Source organism: Anomaloglossus baeobatrachus, chromosome 10 (assembly GCF_048569485.1).
Source record: "Anomaloglossus baeobatrachus isolate aAnoBae1 chromosome 10, aAnoBae1.hap1, whole genome shotgun sequence".
Classification (NCBI taxonomy): Eukaryota; Metazoa; Chordata; class Amphibia; order Anura; family Aromobatidae; genus Anomaloglossus; species Anomaloglossus baeobatrachus.
In genome coordinates, this window is record NC_134362.1 from 57,073,415 (window position 1) to 57,092,920 (window position 19,506).

Genomic DNA, 19,506 nt, shown 5'->3' on the forward strand with positions numbered 1-19,506 from the left:
GCGAGTATAGAGCACCGGAGCATGGTAGTGCTCGCTCATCACTAGTTACTAGTACTGAGCACCCGAGCATGGTGGTGCCCGCTCATCACTAGTTACCAGTACTGAGCACCCGAGCATGGTAGTGATCACTCATCAGTAGTTGCGAGTATAGAGCACCGGAGCATGGTAGTGCTCGCTCATCACTAGTTACTAGTACTGAGCACCCGAGCATGGTGGTGCCCGCTCATCACTATTATGGACCCATCCGCACCCATAGCCTGAATAAAGGGGTCTTCAGGCTGCTGAACATTTTTCCTTTTTGCTTCCAGACACCCCCATGTATATACCTTCCCAGACCATTCAAGCGTGTATCTAATCTAAATGGCAAGGGGATTAATAAGCCACTATCAGGAATCTCTAGCAGCAGCTAGAATAAAGGATTGGGCATGTTGAAAATGTCCCATCACTCCCTTGACATTGATGAAGAAACTAGATAGCTGGACTCCTCTGACATCTTCGCATTAACACTTGGTGCATACCAATACAAGGTGGATCATAGTATGTAAGATCATGCCACGTAGACACCCAGTTGTCCTATTTATACATGTCCAAGAGAAGGCCAGATATGAGATGCTACGGAATTGTTTTTCCATGGTGAATGCATGTATTTCCTACAACAGACATGTCAGGGGAGCTATAGGATCCCATATAAATCATGTAGGACTTTGGGTGATTAATCTGGGGGTGCTGGCTCATTTCCAAGAGCAACAGAGGAAATTGTTAACAAAATTATGTGTAATTTAACACAGAATGGCTGATGTAAGCGACATTTCACCTACCACCATTCACCTATTCTGCGCTCAGTCAGCTGCTCATGCAAAAAAAAGCAAAAAAAAAAGATTTTCTACAATTACGAAAGGATGCGACATCTGCTGGATCAATGCGCTCACTAAGGGCTCAAAGTCATGCTCTCCTGTTTGCCTAATTACATTGCTATACTCCATTTTTGCGACCTACAATGAGATCAGATAACATTAGAATTGTAATTAATGGTAAAATATAGATTAGAGGGTTTTTCCATAAAAATGAAGTTTTCTCCTATTATCGGAGGCCGGCTGCACCCTGTTCTGTACTTTTATAGTATAAAGCGGTCTTCATAAATACACAAAAGTCTGTTTAGGTCTATTAGTAATAATTAAGAGGAAGCTTTCCCAGCTATTCTTATGAGGGGGGCTTAATCCAGGTGGTTTTAAAGGAGTCATCCGATGCACTACAGAGCAAATGACGTTAGGACCCCATACTCTCGGCAGACGTCCCATTGTACGAGGACACACATGTATTGGCAGGTTCATGGGGTCATAATGTTATTGGCAAGGCAGTGCCAGATAAACACTTCATGATAATCCCCATTGAAGCGTATGAAGAGGTCATAGAAGGGGTCCCCTCTGCTCAGAAACCCCTTAAAGGGAACCTGTCACCAGCTTTTTGGCCTATAAGCTGCGGCCACCACCACCGGGCTCTTATATACAGCATTCTAAGATGCTGTATATAAGAGCCCAGGCTGGGGGTGTAAGATAACAAAAACACTTTATAATACTTACCTAACGGTCGCGCGGTGGGCCATATGGGCGTCTCTGTTGTCCGGCGCCGCCTCTTTTGGCCATCTTCGTCCTCCTTCTCTAGCCGTGGTGCATGATGGGTCCGACGTCATACACACTCGCCGGCATTCAGGTCCTGAGCAGGGCAGATCAAAGTATTGTAGTGCGAATATATATGACGTAGCCGCATCATGCACCGCAGCTTCAGAAAGAGGATGAAGATGGCTGAAAGAGGAGGCACCGGCACCGGAGAACGGAGACGCCCATATGGCCAACCGAGCGACCGTTAGGTAAGTATTATAAAGTGTTTTTTATGTTCTCACAGCGGCCTGGGCTCTTATATACAGCATGTTAGAATGGTCTATATAAGAGCCCGGTGGTGGTGGCCGCAGCTTATAGGCCGAAAAACTGGTGACAGGTTCCCCTGAATTAGCCAGAGAGGACAACAGCCCTCACTATGGCAGATCCAATTACATAGCTGGTCATCTAATATTACATTATGACTGCTGCAGGAGAACTATGTGGCTGATCTCAATTTTAGGAATAGTAGGACTGTGCCTTACTACCGCTGCTCCAGTCATGTCTATGAGATGCTGTCCCATTCAATCCCAATCTCAGTGAGAAGTAATGGAGGATTGCTGCCCTTATTCTAGCAATTTGCTGGCGATAGGCACTTATCACCTAACTATGGCTCGTGGGTTTATTTATCTATACCTCCGATCCATTCATCCTTGATTCTTAGTCTAAACTTTGGTCAAAATTCTGACTGTAAACTGCTGAATCAGGGTGAACAAGATGTAACGATTAGCAATATTCTCGTTGCGAGGGGTCGGTCACTTATCTGTATGCGGTTTGCAAACTTGAGATCTCTGTGTTCGGCTACATTCAACAGAACCGAATTGAGAAAACGCAGATGAGTCTATTTGGCACGTAACCGCGAGTATGCAAGCCGCATACATTGTCATGTGACCGCCCGCTCGCTCCGAGAACACCCTTGGAACCACACACTGTCACGATTCAATAGTTTGCAGACATTTGTCCCAATCTGTGACAACCCCCTTAACATGTTCTTATATAAAGTTCACTGCACCTTATTGGCTGCATTATAGTGAATAAATCACAAAATTACACATGAAAGGATTTTTCTGCCCCTAAATTAAGTCATGAAGCCACTTAGAGTAGAGAAATAGCTCCCACATTACTTGTGAAACAACCATTTTTTGCAAATAATCTGGATAGAACCAGCGGAAGTGGTTGCCAGTCACATATTTTCCCTGCAGCAGGAATGTAATATTACATGGGGGGGGGGAATCAAACATTGGGAACACCAATATAACACCACTATAACATCTGTAGCTCATCCGAGTGAGACAACCCCTCTTAGTGGAGTTGATTTTAATTACTAATAGACTTGTAGCATGACCTCGGTGTATAAACCCCTCGCCATTTACATTATGTATTAGTATATTAATGGGAACCTATCAGCAGTTTTTTGCCACTTAACCTGAGAGCATCATTATGTAGGTGAAGAATCACAGATTAGATATATGCTTCACATAGTTTCAATACAATCAGTGTTTTATCTGCAGGAGATTATCACTGCAGGACTGCTTGCCACATGCCAGACAGTCCAGATAATCTGTTTAACTACCCCCACCACTGATTATCAGCTTGCTGTCAATATACAGTGTACACAAAAAGCTGCCAATCAGTAGTATGGGTGGGGTTATACATAGCTCAGCATTCCCAGCTCTGCAGCAGAGAAAATTGATTCTTCCACAACTGCAGCATGTAGTAAACTAGTACCTAGCACCTAGTCCGGCAGTGATAATCTGCTGATAAAACAATCATAGTTTAAATACAACTAGTGTTTTATAAGCAGGAGATTATCATTGCAGAACTAGGTGCCATGGGCCAAACAGTCCAGTGATGTATCATTTACTTTACTGGATGCTGCAGTTGTGATATAATCACAGTTTTCTCTGCTGCAGATCTAGCAGAGCTGGGAATGCTGAGCCCACGCGACTGATTGGCAGCTTTCTGTGTACACGGTATATTGTCAACAAGCTGTGTACATTTTATATTGTCAACAAGCTGATAATCAGTGGGGAGAGCAGAGTTACAAATATCAGCAGGACTTTCTGGTATGCAACACCTAGTCATGCAGTGATAATCTCCTGCTGATAAAACACTGATAGTTTCAATACAAAGTAATGCTTCACTAGAATCTGTGATTCCGCACCTACATATTAGTGTTCTCAGATTACATAGCATAAACCTTCTGATGGATTGCCTTAAACCTAATCCCTATGGCCTGTAACCTACTGATGACTGCTACAATTATGCTATAGTCTCAACACTAGTCATTGTATGTACCTACTGCCCAAAGAAATCTAATCAGTCTTCACTCTGTATCTAACCCTCCAAGTTATAGCCAAGATGAATAGTCTATGCCAAAAATGTTTTTTTTACATTCCTTGCGTCTTATAGAAAAATAAGCCTCAATTTTATTATGTGCTAACTTTAGCTTTATACAAGTTGAAATACTATAAGCTAACTGGTTATTCGTGAGCAGCGTACCCTATATACGTGTCTCGGGTAGTCTAAGCCCAGATGTAATGTAAGGCTTCACAAGAGTTAAACCTCCTCTCCTCCCCACTGGTTAGTACCCATCTTGTTATAATACCTAATAATTTCCCATGGTTCCTAATCCTGCCTATACTTGTAATATGTGTGTATATATACATACACATATATACACACTGCTTGATAACTGTTTGAGGATAAGTCCTTGTTCCAAAAATAAAACAAAAAAAATAAAAAACCAACATGCTAATATTTTAGTTTCTCTAACCTGTACAAAACAGGAACTATTAAACTGACTAACATTAAAACAGTATAATAACCATTATTTTCCCATTTTCTGCGTCCCTATCTCATCAGCAGACAGAGGATTAAATCCGACCAGTCTGTTAACGTTTTGTTATGTATTCTCTCATCTTTCTGGAGAGGGTAAAAGAAGAAGCAGACTGGGGGGGAAAAAAAAGAAAAAAAAGGGGGGGGAGGGGGGTGGAGGGGAAAAAAAAAAAAAAAGAAGAAGAAGTGTGGGTGGATTCGTGGCTTAATAAGTTTGGCTGTACTGGCCTGCATACCCGTTAGCATATTTCTCGTAGTACTCGGCGGGACTGTAACCTGCTGCTCCCAAGCTATATTGAGAGAATGCAGACGCATAGGCTTGGCTGTAGCTCTGGTTGTAAGCTTGAGTGGAACCGTAAGGATCTGCATATTGTGCCATAACTGCGGCCGCTGCGGCCGTTCTTCGCCCTACAGGACTTCTGTCCCTGTACGCTGCAGGAGCCAAGGCCGTATTGATTGATGATTGTGCTTGAGGGGCGGCAGCAGCTGCGACAGGGGCAGCCGCCGGCAGGGTTGCAGCTGCTGCGGCCACCACAGCGGCTGGAGTAAGGGCTCTGTCATACGTTGCACGAGCACCAAGCCCGCTTCGGTCGTAGAAATCATAGGTGTACCTTTCGTAGTACTCCCTTTCATACCAAGAACGTGGCGGAAATGGAGAGAAAGGAGCTGGGGGTGGTGGAATGCGTCCACGGTGGAAGTAATAAGCAGGTGGTGGCGGGGGAGGGGGTGGAGGCGCAGTTGACGTTGCCACCACGTTTGCAGAAGACAGTTTGGAGTTCTTTGGAGCGTTGTTGCTTTTAGACAGTGTGACGAAAATCTTCTGGTCCTCCAGCGGAGTGTCATTGAGGTGCAAAATGGCATCCATGGCTTCCCTCTCTTTGGCCATATGCACAAAAGCATAATTTTTGACAATGTCACACTCTACAACTTTGCCGAACTTCTCAAACAACTCTTTTACTTGGGATGTGGTCGCTCTGCTTGACACGTTGCCCACGTAGATTTTGGTGGCGTTCCGGATCTTGGAGGTTGCATATTCCACGGTGAGATGAGACCCATAAAATTCTTGTTTGTGCAGCTCACCGATGGCACGATGGGCATCTTGCTCGCGCTCCATATGAACAAAGGCATAATTTTTGAGGATATCACACTCATTTACCTGGCCATATCGCTCAAAGAGCTTCTTTAGTTCTTCAGGGGAAGCAGATGGCGATACACCACCCACAAAAATCTTCACCATGGCTTGGCGTTCTGTTCAGGTATATACCAAGTATTTTGTTTCCCTTTTAGTCAGAAACAAAGAAAACAAAAACATAATATTAGACAATATTCATTTTTAAACTCTTAAAAGGGGATTTGCATTTTCAAGTGCAGTTTGTTAGAAAAAAAAAATTCATTATATATAGTTATATAGTGTGTGTGTTTTTATATTTTATACATATATATACAGTACAGACCAAAAGTTCAAATTCAAATAGTTTTCTTTATTTTCATGACTCTGAAAATTGTAAATTCACATTGAAGGCATCAAAACTATGAATTAACACATGTGGAATGAAATACTTAGAAAAGTGTGAAACAAGTGAAAATATGTCTTATATTCTAGGTTCTTCAAAGTAGCCAGCTTTTGCTTTGATTACTGCTTTGCACACTCTTGGCATTCTCTTGATGAGCTTCAAGAGGTAGTCACCGGAAATGGTTTTCACTTCACAGGTGTGCCCTGTCAGGTTTAATAAGTGGGATTTCTTGCCTTATAAATGGGGTTGGGACCATCAGTTGTGTTGTGTGGAAGTCTGGTGAATACACAGCTGATAGTCCTACTGAATAGACTGTTAAGGCCCCTTTACACACTGAGACTTTCAGCGATCCCACCAGCGATCCCAACCTGGCCGGGATCGCTACAAAGTCTCTGGTGAGCTGTCAAACAGGCAAACCTGGCCAACGACGCAACAGCGATCCGGACCTGAAGAACGACCTAGCTAGTCATTGGGGACGTTGTAAAGCAGCTTTTTGAAAGGGAAGTCGCTAACGAAGTCGCTGTAAAGTCCCCTTTACACACTGAGACTTTCTAGCGATCATGCTGCACAGCGGGAAACAAAGGACCAAAGAATGGTCCTGAACGATTTGTAGCGATCACAACTTCACAGCAGGGGCCAGGTCGCTGATGTGTTTCACACACTGCAATGTCGCTGGGGAGGTCGCTATTACGTCACAAAACCGGTGACGTTACAGCGATGTCGTTTGCGATGTTGCAGCGTGTAAAGCCACTTTTAGAATTTGTATTATAGCAAGAAAAAAGCAGCTAAGTAAAGAACAACAAGTGGCCATCATTACATATAGAGATAGATAGAGATATATATATCTCTATCTATATACACACACACACACACACACACACACACACGGTAGTAGCGATTTGAAATTGAAAAGCTCACATAAAGTAATTTGCTGCACAGCATTCTAGGGGTTTCCTAAACCAGAAAATTGTCTAGTAAAGAATCTTAAAAATAAATAAATAAAATAAATGAATCAAAGCTTTTAGTTACAGATTGCAACTAAACAAATAGTTCTGTACAGCACTGAACAAGGAGGGGATGTTGGGGTATTTGCACACCACAGGCCATCAATCAGGATAAGAATATGCTCATTTGACTTGATTGACAGGTTTTTCCCTGTACATAAATAGCTGGATGTTTATAGACACAGTGCTGTGCAAAAATGTACGCAGCTGTGCAAAGGAAGCTGCAAAGTTGCAGATACTTATCCAATATGCAATACAAAGCTCCTGAGGGGGTAGACTGGCTACCCTACTCTCCCCCTCCCCCCCTGCCTTTTCTCCCTTTCTCCTATTACCTTTTTTCTTTATTTCTCTTCGATCTTTTTAGTTTACTGCTAGACAAGTTAGGGTTCTGGGGATTTTGTAATGTGTAAATAATTATTTGCATATTAATTGATGGTAGAAGACCTAGGGAAGATGTCCTTTTTAGGGCTGGGTTGCTGTTGATTAGACCTCAGAGCTTCATTGTAGCTGCAAGGAAGCAAAATATCCTACCAAAAGTTGGAGAATTTATTTATTTATTTTTTATGACCTCAGATATGTGAAGCCAAATATGTCAATTTGTAAATGTTTGTCATGGTTATATGCTCAAAATATAATAAAATAAGATTTGATATAACATGCAATACAATCAGTGAGGAATCTGATCGGCTCCAAATGCATTCTGGTGCAGGACCACAACACATGTGCATAAAGAACTTTTAGTCCTAAAGTGATGATCGGGCCCTCCACAGAGCCTGATCTAAACATCAAGTGTCTGAGATCTCATGAAGAAACTGAAGAATTTCCTCAATCTGACATCCACAGATCTGTGGTTAGTTCTTCAAGATGTTTAGAACCTCCCTGCTGAGTTCCTTCAAAAACTGTGTGCAAGTACAAGTGTACCTAGAAGAACTGATGCTGTTTTTAAGAGAAAGGGCGATCACATGAAATAATTCAATTATTTAGATTTCAAGTTCATTCACTTTTGAATCTTGTTAATTCCTAAAAATAACTCAATACTATTTTTTTTTTTTTTAAAGCATTCTAAAGCCTGCTTTAGGCTGCTTTCACACCTCCGGTTTTAGCAGAGCCGGCCAATCCGGCTCAAAAACCTATGCAACGGATGCGGCGACAAAACCGCATCCTTTGCATAAGTTTTTGACATGCGGTCCGTCCGTTTTTTGCCGCTTGCGGCACGCTACTGAGCATGCGCAGTGGAAAAAACGTATGCGGCGGCCGGATGCGGTGTTTGCCGCAGGACGCCGCATCCATAGGCATGCATTGCAAATTGCGCCGCATCGGCCGGATGCGGCGCGATGTGGGGTTTTTTGCCAGACAAAAAACCATACCAGGCAACGTTCCATCCGGCTGCCGCATCGGCTAAATCTGCCGCATGCTGCAAAAACCGGACCGAACACAAGCCCATGCGGCACAATCCAGCACTAATGAAAGTCTATGCAAAAAACCCACAACCAGTGGCAAAAAAAAAAAAACCTGTTGCGTTTTTTTTGCAAAGCGCCAGATTGTGCCGCACAGGAAAAATCGGATGTGTGAAAGCAGCCTTAGGCCCTGTGCGCACTTACCGGATTTTGCCGCGGATTTTCTGCGGATTTGCTGAATGTTTCGCTGCAGAAAATGTTCATAACATCTCTGCAGTGAATCACCAGCAAATCCTATGGCAAAAAAAAATCCTGTGCCCACTAGGCAGATTTTGACAGCTGCATGTTTTGCTGCAGGATTGCCGCAGCAAAAACAATTGCATGTCACTTCTTTTCCGCAGGTAGCTGCGGGTTTTCACTTACACGTATCAATTTCTCGTGCAATCGCACACGCCCCTATCGTTTGTGTGGCACGGGCAATTTCTTGCCCGTGCCGCACAAAGTCGTAACCCCCCGTCACACATACTTACCTTCCAAACGACCTCGCTGTGGGCGGCGAACATCCACTTCCTGAAGAGGAAGGGACGTTCGGCGTCACAGCGACGTCACACAGCGGCCGGCCAATAGAATCGGAGGGGCGGAGATGTAACATCCCGCCCACCTCCTTCCTTCCGCATTGCCGGCGGGACGTAGGTAAGCCGTGTTCATCGTTCCCGGGGTGTCACACACAGCGATGTGTGCTGCCTCTGTAACAATGAACAACCGGACGTTCGATTTTTAGAAAATGAGAGACGTGTCAATGAACAACGATAAGGCTATGTGCCCACGCTGCGTAAAATGCGCGGATTTTGCCGCGGATTTCTCACGGAAAAGCCGCGGATTTCCCGAAAATCTGCAGCACAGCTACTCCCCAGCCATTTCTATGGCATTTTGGAAATGCTGTGTCCACGCTGCGGATTTTTCCGCAGCGTAAATCGTGCGGATTTTCGTCCGGAAAAATCTGCAACATGTCAATTATTGTTGCGGATTTTCATCCGGATTTTGGCTTTAAAATTGGGAAAAAAAATCCGCACCAAAATCCGCATCAAATCCGCGGCAATTCCGCGGTAAATCCGCACCTTTGAAAAGGTGCGGATTTTGCGGGAAAGCTGCGGATTTTGATGCAGAAAAATCCGCAGCTACATTCTCCCGTGGACACATAGCCTAAGGTGAGTATTTTTGCTTGTTCACAGCTATTACAAGCTACGATATGTTAAACGATGCCGGATGTGCGTCACTTACGACGTGACCCCGACGACATATCGTTTGATATATCGTAGCATTTAAAGCCCGCTTTAGTTTCCAGCATTCTTTTTCCTCACTACTGTATATAATAAAAGTTTAAATCAATTCCCTGCACCCTAGGCCATAAAAAAAAAATAACCAAAAAATAAACACAAAACAAAGCACAACATAATAGGCATCGTCGAGGCTTTTAAAATGATCAGAAATAATAAAAAGTTACTTATGGATAAATTAAAATAAAAACGGCTAAATTGCAGGTTTGTCATCGCAGCCGCTCAAATATAAATGGCAAATAAAGCAATAGCAATTACATCAAAATGGTACTAATAAAAACTAAAGCTCATGGTGTAAAAATGATCCTAACTGCATCAATTGGAAAACATGAATCACTTGCCGTAAAAAAATTTAGATTATGGTAAAAAATTTCCTCAAACTTGTAGTAAAAAAAAAAAAAAAATTTAACAAGTGGCCTTACCACTCGAGAGAAGCTACAGAAACATCTTATGACTGGTCATTGTGACATAACATGTTTTAGGATGAACGCTCTCTAGTATTGAACACGTTGCCAATTTACTAAGTACATATATTTCTAAAAAGGTGCTATTGACATTAATTTCTCACCAGATGTCACTAACAACTTATCCAATCCACACAAGACAAGAAATCAAACCAGAAATGTCCAGAAATTTAGTGGTGTAATAATGAGAAACTGACACAGAGAAAAAGTATTGAACACATGCAGAATGAGAGGTGCAAAAAGCCTTTGGAAAGTCACGACACCAGCTGAAATCTATCAGTAATTAGAAAGCAATCCTGACACTTAAGGTGGTGTCACACACAGCAATGGCGACAACGACGTCGCTGCTACGTCACCATTTTCTGTGACGTAGCAGCGACGTCGCTGTCGCTGTGTGTGACATCCAGCAACGACCTGGCCCCTGCTGTGAGGTCGCCGCTCGTTGCTGAATGTCCTGCTTCATTTTTTGCTCGTTACTCTCCTGCTGTGAAGCACACATCGCTGTGTGTGACAGCGAGAGAGCGACGAACTGAAGCGAGCAGGGAGCAGGAGCCGGCATCTGGCAGCTGCGGTAAGCTGTAACCACGGTAAGCATCAGGTAACCAAGAAGCCCTTTCCTTGGTTACCCGATATTTACATTAGTTACCAGCACCGCCGCTCTCACGCTGCCAGTGCCGGCTCCCTGCACTCCTAGCCAGAGTACACATCGGGTTAATTACCCGATGTGTACTCCAGCTACGTGAGCAGGGAGCCGGCACTGGCAGCGTGAGAGCACACCGCTTAGCGCTGGCTCTCTGCACACGTAGCCGGAGTACACATCGGTAATTAACCCGATGTGTACCCTGGCTAGGAGAGCAGGGAGCCAGCGCTAAGCGTGTGCGCTGGTAACCAAGGTAAATATCGGGTAATGGTTACCCGATATTTACCTTGGTTACCAAGCGCAGCATGGCTTCCACAGCGACGCGTGTCGTTATGATCGCTGCTGCGTCTGCTGTGTTTGACAGCTAAGCAGCGATCATAACAACGACTTACTAGGTTCCTGTTGCATCACAGAAAATGGCGACGTAACAGCGACGTCGTTGACGCTGTCGCTGTGTGTGAACCCAGCTTTAGGCTGCTTTCACACATCCGGTTTTAGCAGTGCGGCTAAATCCGGCTCTAAAATCTATGCAACGGATGCAGCGAAAAAAACGGATCCTTTGCATAAGTTTTTACATGCGGCCCGTCCGGTTTTTGCCGGTTGCGGCACGCTACTGAGCATGCGCAGTGCAAAAAAAACGCATGCGGTGGCCGGATGCGGTTCTTGCCGCATCCGGCATCCATAGGCATGCATTGGAAAAAGCGCCGCATCGGCTGGATGCGGTTTTTTTTGCCGGATAAAAAAAGTGCCAGGCAACGTTCCATCCGGCCTCCGCATCGGCTAAATATGCAGAGTCTGGCAAAAACCAGACCGAACGCAAGGCCATGAGGCAGAATCTGGCACTAATGAAAGTCTATGCGGAAAAGACGCAACCGGCGGCAAAAAAAAAAAAAACAAAAAAAACTGTTGCGTTTTTTCTGCAAAGAGCCGGATTGTGCCACACCGCAAAAACCGGATGTGTGAAAGCAGCCTTAGTGAAAAATAGCTGGTTCAACTGACTGCCCAGAAAAAGGGTGTTTCATTACAAAGCAGCCACACAAGAAACATCTCATGATGGGTAAAACCAGTGAGATGTCTCAAACTCTTCACAACCTTATTGTTGCAAAAACATACTGATGGTATTCGTTACAGAAGAATTTCCAAACTATTGAAGATTCTAGTGAGCACTATTGGGGCTATAATCCAGAAGTGGAAAGAACATCATTTCATCATACACCGGCCACAATCAGGTGCTCCTCGCAAGATTTCCGACACAGAAGTTAAAAGAATTCTCTGTAGAGAACCAAGGACCACCTGTGGAGAGCTACAGAAAGACCTGGAAATCAGAGGTACAATTGTTTCAAAGAAAAAACAATAAGTAATCTACTCACCCTCATGGCTTGTATGCACGCTCATTATGCAAGACTCCATTGCGGAAAAAAATCATGTTCACGCGCAAGTAAAGCTTGCTCAACAATATCTAGACAAGCCTGTAAAATACTATAAGACTATAGTTTGGTCAGATGATACCAAAACTCTTCGGATTCCATAATACAGTCCATTGTTTGAAGGCCAAAAGTCAAATCCCCCCCAAAACATCATACCAACAGTGAAGTTCAGAGATGGGAGCATCATAGTGCGATTCTCTTTTTCAGCATACAGCACTGGCAAACCTTATATAATTGAAGGATGAATGAACAAAGTTACCAAGACATTCTTGATAAAAAATCTGCTGTCATGGTCCAGGATGATGAAGATGAAACAAGGGTGAACATGTCAGCAAGAAAATGATCACAAACACACAGCCAAGGAAGCTCTGAATTGGTTTCAGAGAAAGAAAATAAAGCCGCTAGAATGGCCGAGCCGATCCCCTGACCAGAATACAATAGAAAATTTATAGAACGAAATAAAGCTCAGTTCATAGAAGGAGCCCACAGGCCCTGCAGGATGTGAAGAGTGTTTGTGTGGAAGAAAATGGGCCAAATTCCCACCTGAGCAATGCATGCCACTAGTTTCTCCATACAGGAGGCGACTTTAAGCTGCTTTTGCACAAAGCATTAAATAGATTTCAGTAAGCGTTTAATACTTTACACTGTGTCATTTCTCATTATTTTATGTCACTAAATTTATGGACATCTATAGTTTGATTTCTTTGTATGGATTGGATGAGTTGTTACTGACATCTGGAGAGAAATTAATGTCAATAGCACCATTAGAAATACATTTACTTAGAAAATTGGAAATATATTCAATACTTGTTTCTCCCACTGTATATTGATATATGATATTTTGCAGGCACTTTTCATGTCTGAGGATCAGTGGAGGCCTGGGTCCTGAGAGCACTACTGATTGCTCAAAAGATTGCAGCTCATGAGCCAGGAGGACACATCATCTGCCTGAGAGAGCGCAAAGTAGAGTACAGATAAAACAGCAGGGATTTCTAATGTATCCATAAGGCACTTTGTGAGCACACTTAGGAAGGAGTTGTGCACTCTTGCCTCACAAGATGCACAATTTTCAGTAGTCTTGAGCAAACAGTGGATGTTTTTTTTGGACTTGGGACCCCAAAGACCTGCAGACATGGAAAATGCCTATTAAAATAAAAGTTAATAATTACTTTTTTAGACAGGAAAGTTCATTGTCTTTCCTCCTCCTCACTCATCTCCTCCAACAAACCTTTCCATCAAACTTGATGGTTGCTCACTCACCCCAGTCTCACAAGCTCGTTGCCTTGGAGTGACCCTCGACTCTGCTCTCTCCTTCAAGCCGCACCTCCAAGCCCTCTTCAACTCATGCAGACTACAACTCAAAAATATCTCCCGGATCCGTGCTTTCCTTAACCAAGAATCTACAGAAACATTAGTGCATTCCCTCATCATCTCCCGCCTCGACTACTGCAACCTCCTGCTTTCTGGCCTCCCTTCCAACACTCTTGCACCCCTCCAATCAATCCTAAACTCTGCGGCCCGCCTAATCCACCTCTCCCCTCGCTATTCTCCAGCCTCGCCACTCTGCCAATCCCTTCACTGGCTTCCCATCGCCCAACGACTCCAGTTCAAAACATTAACCATGACATACAAAGCCATCCACAACCTGTCTCCTCCTTACATCTGTGACCTAGTCTCCCGGTACCTACCTGCACGCAATCTCAGATCCTCACAAGATCTCCTTCTCTACTCCTCTCTTATCTCCTCTTCCCTCAATCGCGTACAAGATTTCTCCCGTGCCTCCCCCATACTCTGGAATGCTCTACCACAGCATATCAGACTCTCCCCTACCGTGGAAAGCTTCAAGAGGAACCTCAAGACCCATCTCTTCCAACAAGCCTACAACCTACAATAGCCCTCAGTCCAGTAGACCACTGCGCAACCAGCTCTGTCCTCACCTATTGTACCCTCACCCATTCCCTGTAGACTGTGAGCCCTCGCGGGCAGGGTCCTCTCTCCTCCTATACCAGTCTGTTTTGTACTATTAATGATTGTTGTATGTATACCCTCTTTCACTTGTAAAGCGCTATGGAATAAATGGCGCTATATAATAATAATAATAATAATAATAATAATATATGCAACACACACACTTGAATCTGCAACACCAAAAAGGAAAAGCTATGAAATTAAAGAAACTGCAGGATGGATAGACGCATTAATGATGTTTCCACTTTTCCATCATGTGCACACCTATAAACCAACTCGATTTACTCACTATCAAGGATGAGCGCCACATGCAGAAATCCCCACACTTAATTGGCTACTATCAATGAGGTTATAAATACCCCAGTTTTCTGAGGAAGGTTCTGATATGCGGAATGCACTTGGGCAAATTTAGATCCACTGTTGGCTGCGCTCGGTGTAATTGGCAACCAGTGACATCTCAGATGTTCTTCATAGGAGACCAGTCCGGAGACGCTGCAGGCCATGGCAGCACGTTTCGGCCCCGCAGGCTGCTCACAACAGCACGAGCAAGATGCAGCCTGATGTTATGTTGAAAAACAGTCCTGGGGTGCTTTCGTGTTCCCTTGGTAAGGCCTGTTCATGTGGTCTCCAGGCTATCATTTAATCCAAGACAAAAGCACAATCATCGGTGAAGAGGATACGCAGCCATTCCAGCCTCCATCTTGCTCTGCACCATAAAAGTCTATGAAAGCGCTAGTGTGAGGACAATGGGACACCTGTAGCTGGACGTCTGCCTACTAGCCAACGTCGTGCAAACACCTCCTGACAGATTGTGTAGAACCTGTTTGACGCCTTAACATGTGACGCCTCATTTCACTTGCAGTACACAATGCATCACTAACCACTGTTCTCAGAATCTACTTTGAGACCACGTGGACAACTCCATGAAGAGGCCTTCACGATGGAACATCACACCGGTCCTCCTCCCGTGAGGATGACGTGGGGTGGCATAATGTACGCTAGCTGGACCCCTCTAGGCTTCATTCAGGGCACACTAACAGCTTGGTGGTACACTTGGTTGTGGAACCAGTGGTGTTTCCATCTCTCCAAAGTGTCCTACTTATTCGATACTGAATAAATCAAGAGGTTTTGAAAAATTGGTTTCAATTTAGCCATCATCTGCATATCATTAACAGGTCTACCCATTCTGAGATTTCTCTAATTCCACAACTTTTCTTTCTTGGTGTTCTAATGTCAAGGAGAGTTTATATATTATTAGAGTTGTAATATTGTGGAATATTAAAGTAATAAAAACCGTTTTATTACTTACATATTTTCTATGTAAATGAGCAGTGTCTCTAGCCCCAGGGGCGTCACATCACCCTGTGGGCATGATACCATGGATTTACATGTGCGACGTCACCATCAGCGTCTTCAAATTTCGCGCGTGCGCACTTACCACTCCTGCAGCAGTCATCAGGGTGCTCGCAGGAGTCTTCTGCGCATGCACAGGGCGAATCTGAAGCAGAGAAGTGAGAACCCTCATGACGGCTGCAGGAATGGTAAGCACGCGCGGGATCTGAAGACGCTGATGGTGACGTCGCACATGTAAATCCATGGTATCTCAGACCCACAGGGCAATGTGACGCCCATGGGGCTAGAGACCCTGCTCATTTACATAGCGGATATGTAAGTAATAAAATGGTTTTTTTTATTACTTTCATATTCTACAATATTACAACAAAGAATGGCTAGGAAGGGGTTAATAGGCCACACAACACACTGCTTATAGCTCAGAATGCATATGGGACCTGACAGGTTCCCTTTAAAGTTAGGGTTCGGCAAGACTTTAGCTAAAGTTCTGTTAGAGACCTGGACTTGCCCTGAACCTCATTGGAAGTCAGTAATGATATAATATATATTATATATATATATATATAATATATATTATATATATATATATAATATATATTATATATATATATATAATATATATTATATATATATATATATATATATATATATATATATATATATATATATATATATATATATATATACACACACACACACACACACACACACTATACCTGATAATGTGGATTTTCCCCCCAGAGCAAGCCATTTAGAGACAGCAAGTGGCTCGTACTGAGCCGAACACATCGAGTGGTTTATATACGTAAAGCACCTAAACTCCGCACTCAAACACATTTTTTTTGTAACGTGGATATAGATTTCAGGGAGCAGGATCCCTCTCAGGCAGTTATTGCATTTGTATATTAACGTGCTCACAGATATCAACAAATGTTGCATTAATGTCAGTGTACGGCCTCATTCAGACATCTGTTGCTTACATGTCCGTGATTTTTGTAAACTGTCAGGTAATAAGAAAAAAAAAAAAAGACTCCATTTTTTTTTTTTTTTCCGCTGAGTCATGGACCAAAATCTGTTCATTCAAACCAAATGGGTCTGTTTAAAAGGGAACCTGTCACCAGTTTTGGGGCCTATAAGCTGCGGCCACCACCACAGGGCTCTTATATAAAGCATGTTAGAATGCTGTATATAAGAGCCCAGGCCGGGGGTAAAACATAAAAAACACTTTATAATACTCACCTAGGGGGTCGGTGCGGTGCAAACTAGTCAGATGGGTGGCGCCATTCTCTGGGACCTGCGCCTTCTCTTTCGGCCATTTTAGTCTGCCTTCTTCTGAAGCCTGGGTGCAGGATACGTCCTACATCATGCACACAGATCGGTATTGCGGTCCTGCGCAGGCGGCAGCGGCGCATTACAATACGTTGATCTGCCCTGCCTGGGGCAGATCAAAGTGCGCCTGCGCGGGACTTCAATGCCAGCGAATGTGTATGACATAGGACGCGTCATGCACGCCAGCTTCAGAAGGAGGACAAAGATGGCCGAAAGAGAAGGCACCGCTACCAGAGAACGGCACCACCCATCTGACTAGTTTGCACCGCACCGACCCTTTAGGTGAGCATTATACAGTGATTTTTATGTTATACACAGAGGCCTGGGCTCTTATATACAGCATGTTAGAATGCTGTATATAAGAGCCTACTGGTAGTGGCCGCAGCTAAGTCACCAAATCTGGTGACAGGTTCCCTTTAAAGAAAAAAAAAAACACAAAACAACAGCACAGATGCCAGCCGTGGGTCATCTGAGTGTTTGCACAATTTTAAATAATTTAATGGGTAGAAGTTTGAATTTTTTCCTTCTGTATATGTGAAAAAGTAATACAAATAAAGATGGATAAAAAAACTAATCCAGGCATTCGTGAAAAATGAGGAGAGGAGTAGGGACTCTGCACCAATGCCAAAAGAGAAAAATTAATATAAAATAGGAACTTTATTGGGTCATGTTATAAAATTCAAAAAGCCACGATTCCATAAACGTCATGGTTTGATACGTTTCGGACAGTAAAATATATGAGTAAAGTCCTTAATCACAAGCTTATGGCTTATGATTAAGGACTTTACTCATATTTTATTGTCCGAAACGCGTCAAACCATGACGTTTATGGAATCGTGGCTTTTTGAATTTTTAAACATGACCCAATAAAGTTTTCATTTTATATAAATTTTTCTCTTTTGGCATTGGTGCAGAGTCCCTACTCCTCTCCTTCTCAACTTTACCTACGGACCTGCCTGTCTGGTGAACTACGTGCACCCTGCTGGAACTGAGAGAGCACACATACGGGTGAGCTGAAATTCTTTTTCCTTACTACTATTCGTAAAAAATGGTCTTTTTTTTCCTTCTATGCAAAAAATAAAAATACATAGACGTGTCTACACGAGTCCTTCGGCTTTGGTTGCTTGGTATCTGACAATAGACTAGTCGGACGGAAGGGGGAAGGATTAAACAGTGCAGGGGGCTGTAGTTTTGTAACAATGCGAGTGACTAAATGACCGAATCCCTGCAGAGGCCATATTGGTCGTCGCCCCATGTGTGTGTGGAGGCCTTACTAAGTTGACGTCTCAGCCCTGCAGAGCCCGACACAGACTGGATGTGATGTAACTTTATGGGCCCCCAATTATCATGTGTAGGGTCACCTGGGCCCGGATGCCCCTGTGTTGCACCCACTATAGTTACGCCCCTGCAGAGTATTTTGGGTTTGTCGTGGACCCCGCACACACGCATTGATCACATGTGGTGTACAGAGACGGATGGGGATCAGGGAAAGGTCACCATGGAAACACAACGTAAAGGGGGCTGCGATTTGGGAGAACTTTGAGGAAAGCGGCTTGGTATTGTGGACTGGCCGCTCTTGTGTGAATCCGCAGCGGTTGGGCTAAATCCGCACTGGATCCTGGCACAATCCGCGCACGGTTCCACATGGGGTGGACCGGATGGGATTGGACCTCAGCCCTGTGCGGTTATGGTGGAATCCGCCGAGTGTGAACACCTGCGGAGCTGTGCCGGCCGCCGGCAGGTAGCGCCTCTCCCCGCCCTCCTTTGTTCTCTCGCCCCTGTGAGCCTCCTAAGTTTCTCCCCGTCAGCCCCTCTCCTGCCCGCCTGCTCCGCGCCTTCTTTGTGTCTCCTGCCTCTCCTCACGCCGAGCCCCCCGCCCTCACCTGCGCCCCTCTGACCGCGGCCTCCTCCCCTGCTGCCCCGTCACGGAGACATTTCCTCCCCGGGGGCCACTCACCCGCTCCTCAGCTCCGCTCCTCTCGGCGCTTCCACACACAATCCGACACACAAAAGATGGCCGGACAGGCTGGTCACACGCCGGCGACGCCGCATCCCCATGGCAACGCCCAGCCAATCACCGCCCGCCGGTACCCGGCTGATGGACGCCGCGCTGCTGAGGCGAGGTCACGTGACCGGGGCCCAGGGCGGGAAACTCTTTAGTTACCCCCACCCGGATGTCCCCCCGCCATTGTCGCAGTAATCCTACCTAATACTACACAAGGCCGCGGGGTCCCGATACATATTATCTCCGTGGCGTTATTGTTTATATGGGCCTTATAATATTGGTCTTCACAGAAAATAAAATGTCGCACTTGATCTTTATAATATAAAGAGTACGGATATAAAAAAAGGAAAAAAATGTGACATTCTTCAACGAAAAGGGCTGAACAGTGTTCATATACCCATAAAGTTGTTTGAAGAAAGAAAAAAAAGGAAAATACGCACCTTCTATAACGGCGTGTTTGATTGGTCTTCTCGCCCGAGGAGAATGTTGGTCATGTGACTGGTGTGCGGCTTCTGATGACGTAGATGCTAGACTGTACGGGCTCCTTTCAGGTATGACGTAATCTGGCACGTGAT

General features: G+C 44.4%; 1 protein-coding gene across 2 annotated transcripts; it reads right to left on the bottom strand.

The window, feature by feature from the left end:
- Positions 1–1,654: 1,654 nt before the first annotated feature.
- LOC142255246 (uncharacterized) lies at positions 1,655–19,457 on the bottom strand. Of its 2 annotated transcripts, none has more exons than XM_075326771.1 (2): positions 19,372–19,457; positions 1,655–5,773 (listed from the first exon to the last, which is right to left on the bottom strand). In XM_075326771.1, the coding sequence occupies exon 2, from the start codon at positions 5,728–5,730 to the stop codon at positions 4,699–4,701; it is 1,032 nt and encodes a 343-aa protein (XP_075182886.1). In that variant the 5' UTR covers positions 5,731–5,773; positions 19,372–19,457; the 3' UTR covers positions 1,655–4,698. The 2 variants fall into 2 exon arrangements, with proteins under 2 accessions (XP_075182886.1, XP_075182885.1); XM_075326770.1 differs by lacking the exon at positions 19,372–19,457 and adding an exon at positions 18,884–19,006.
- Between the last annotated feature and the right edge of the window lie 49 nt (positions 19,458–19,506).

Coding starts and splice junctions, on each gene's coding strand:
- LOC142255246 (XM_075326771.1), bottom strand. CDS start 5,730: ATGGTGAAGATTTTTGTGGGTGGTGTATCGCCATCTGCTTCCCCTGAA.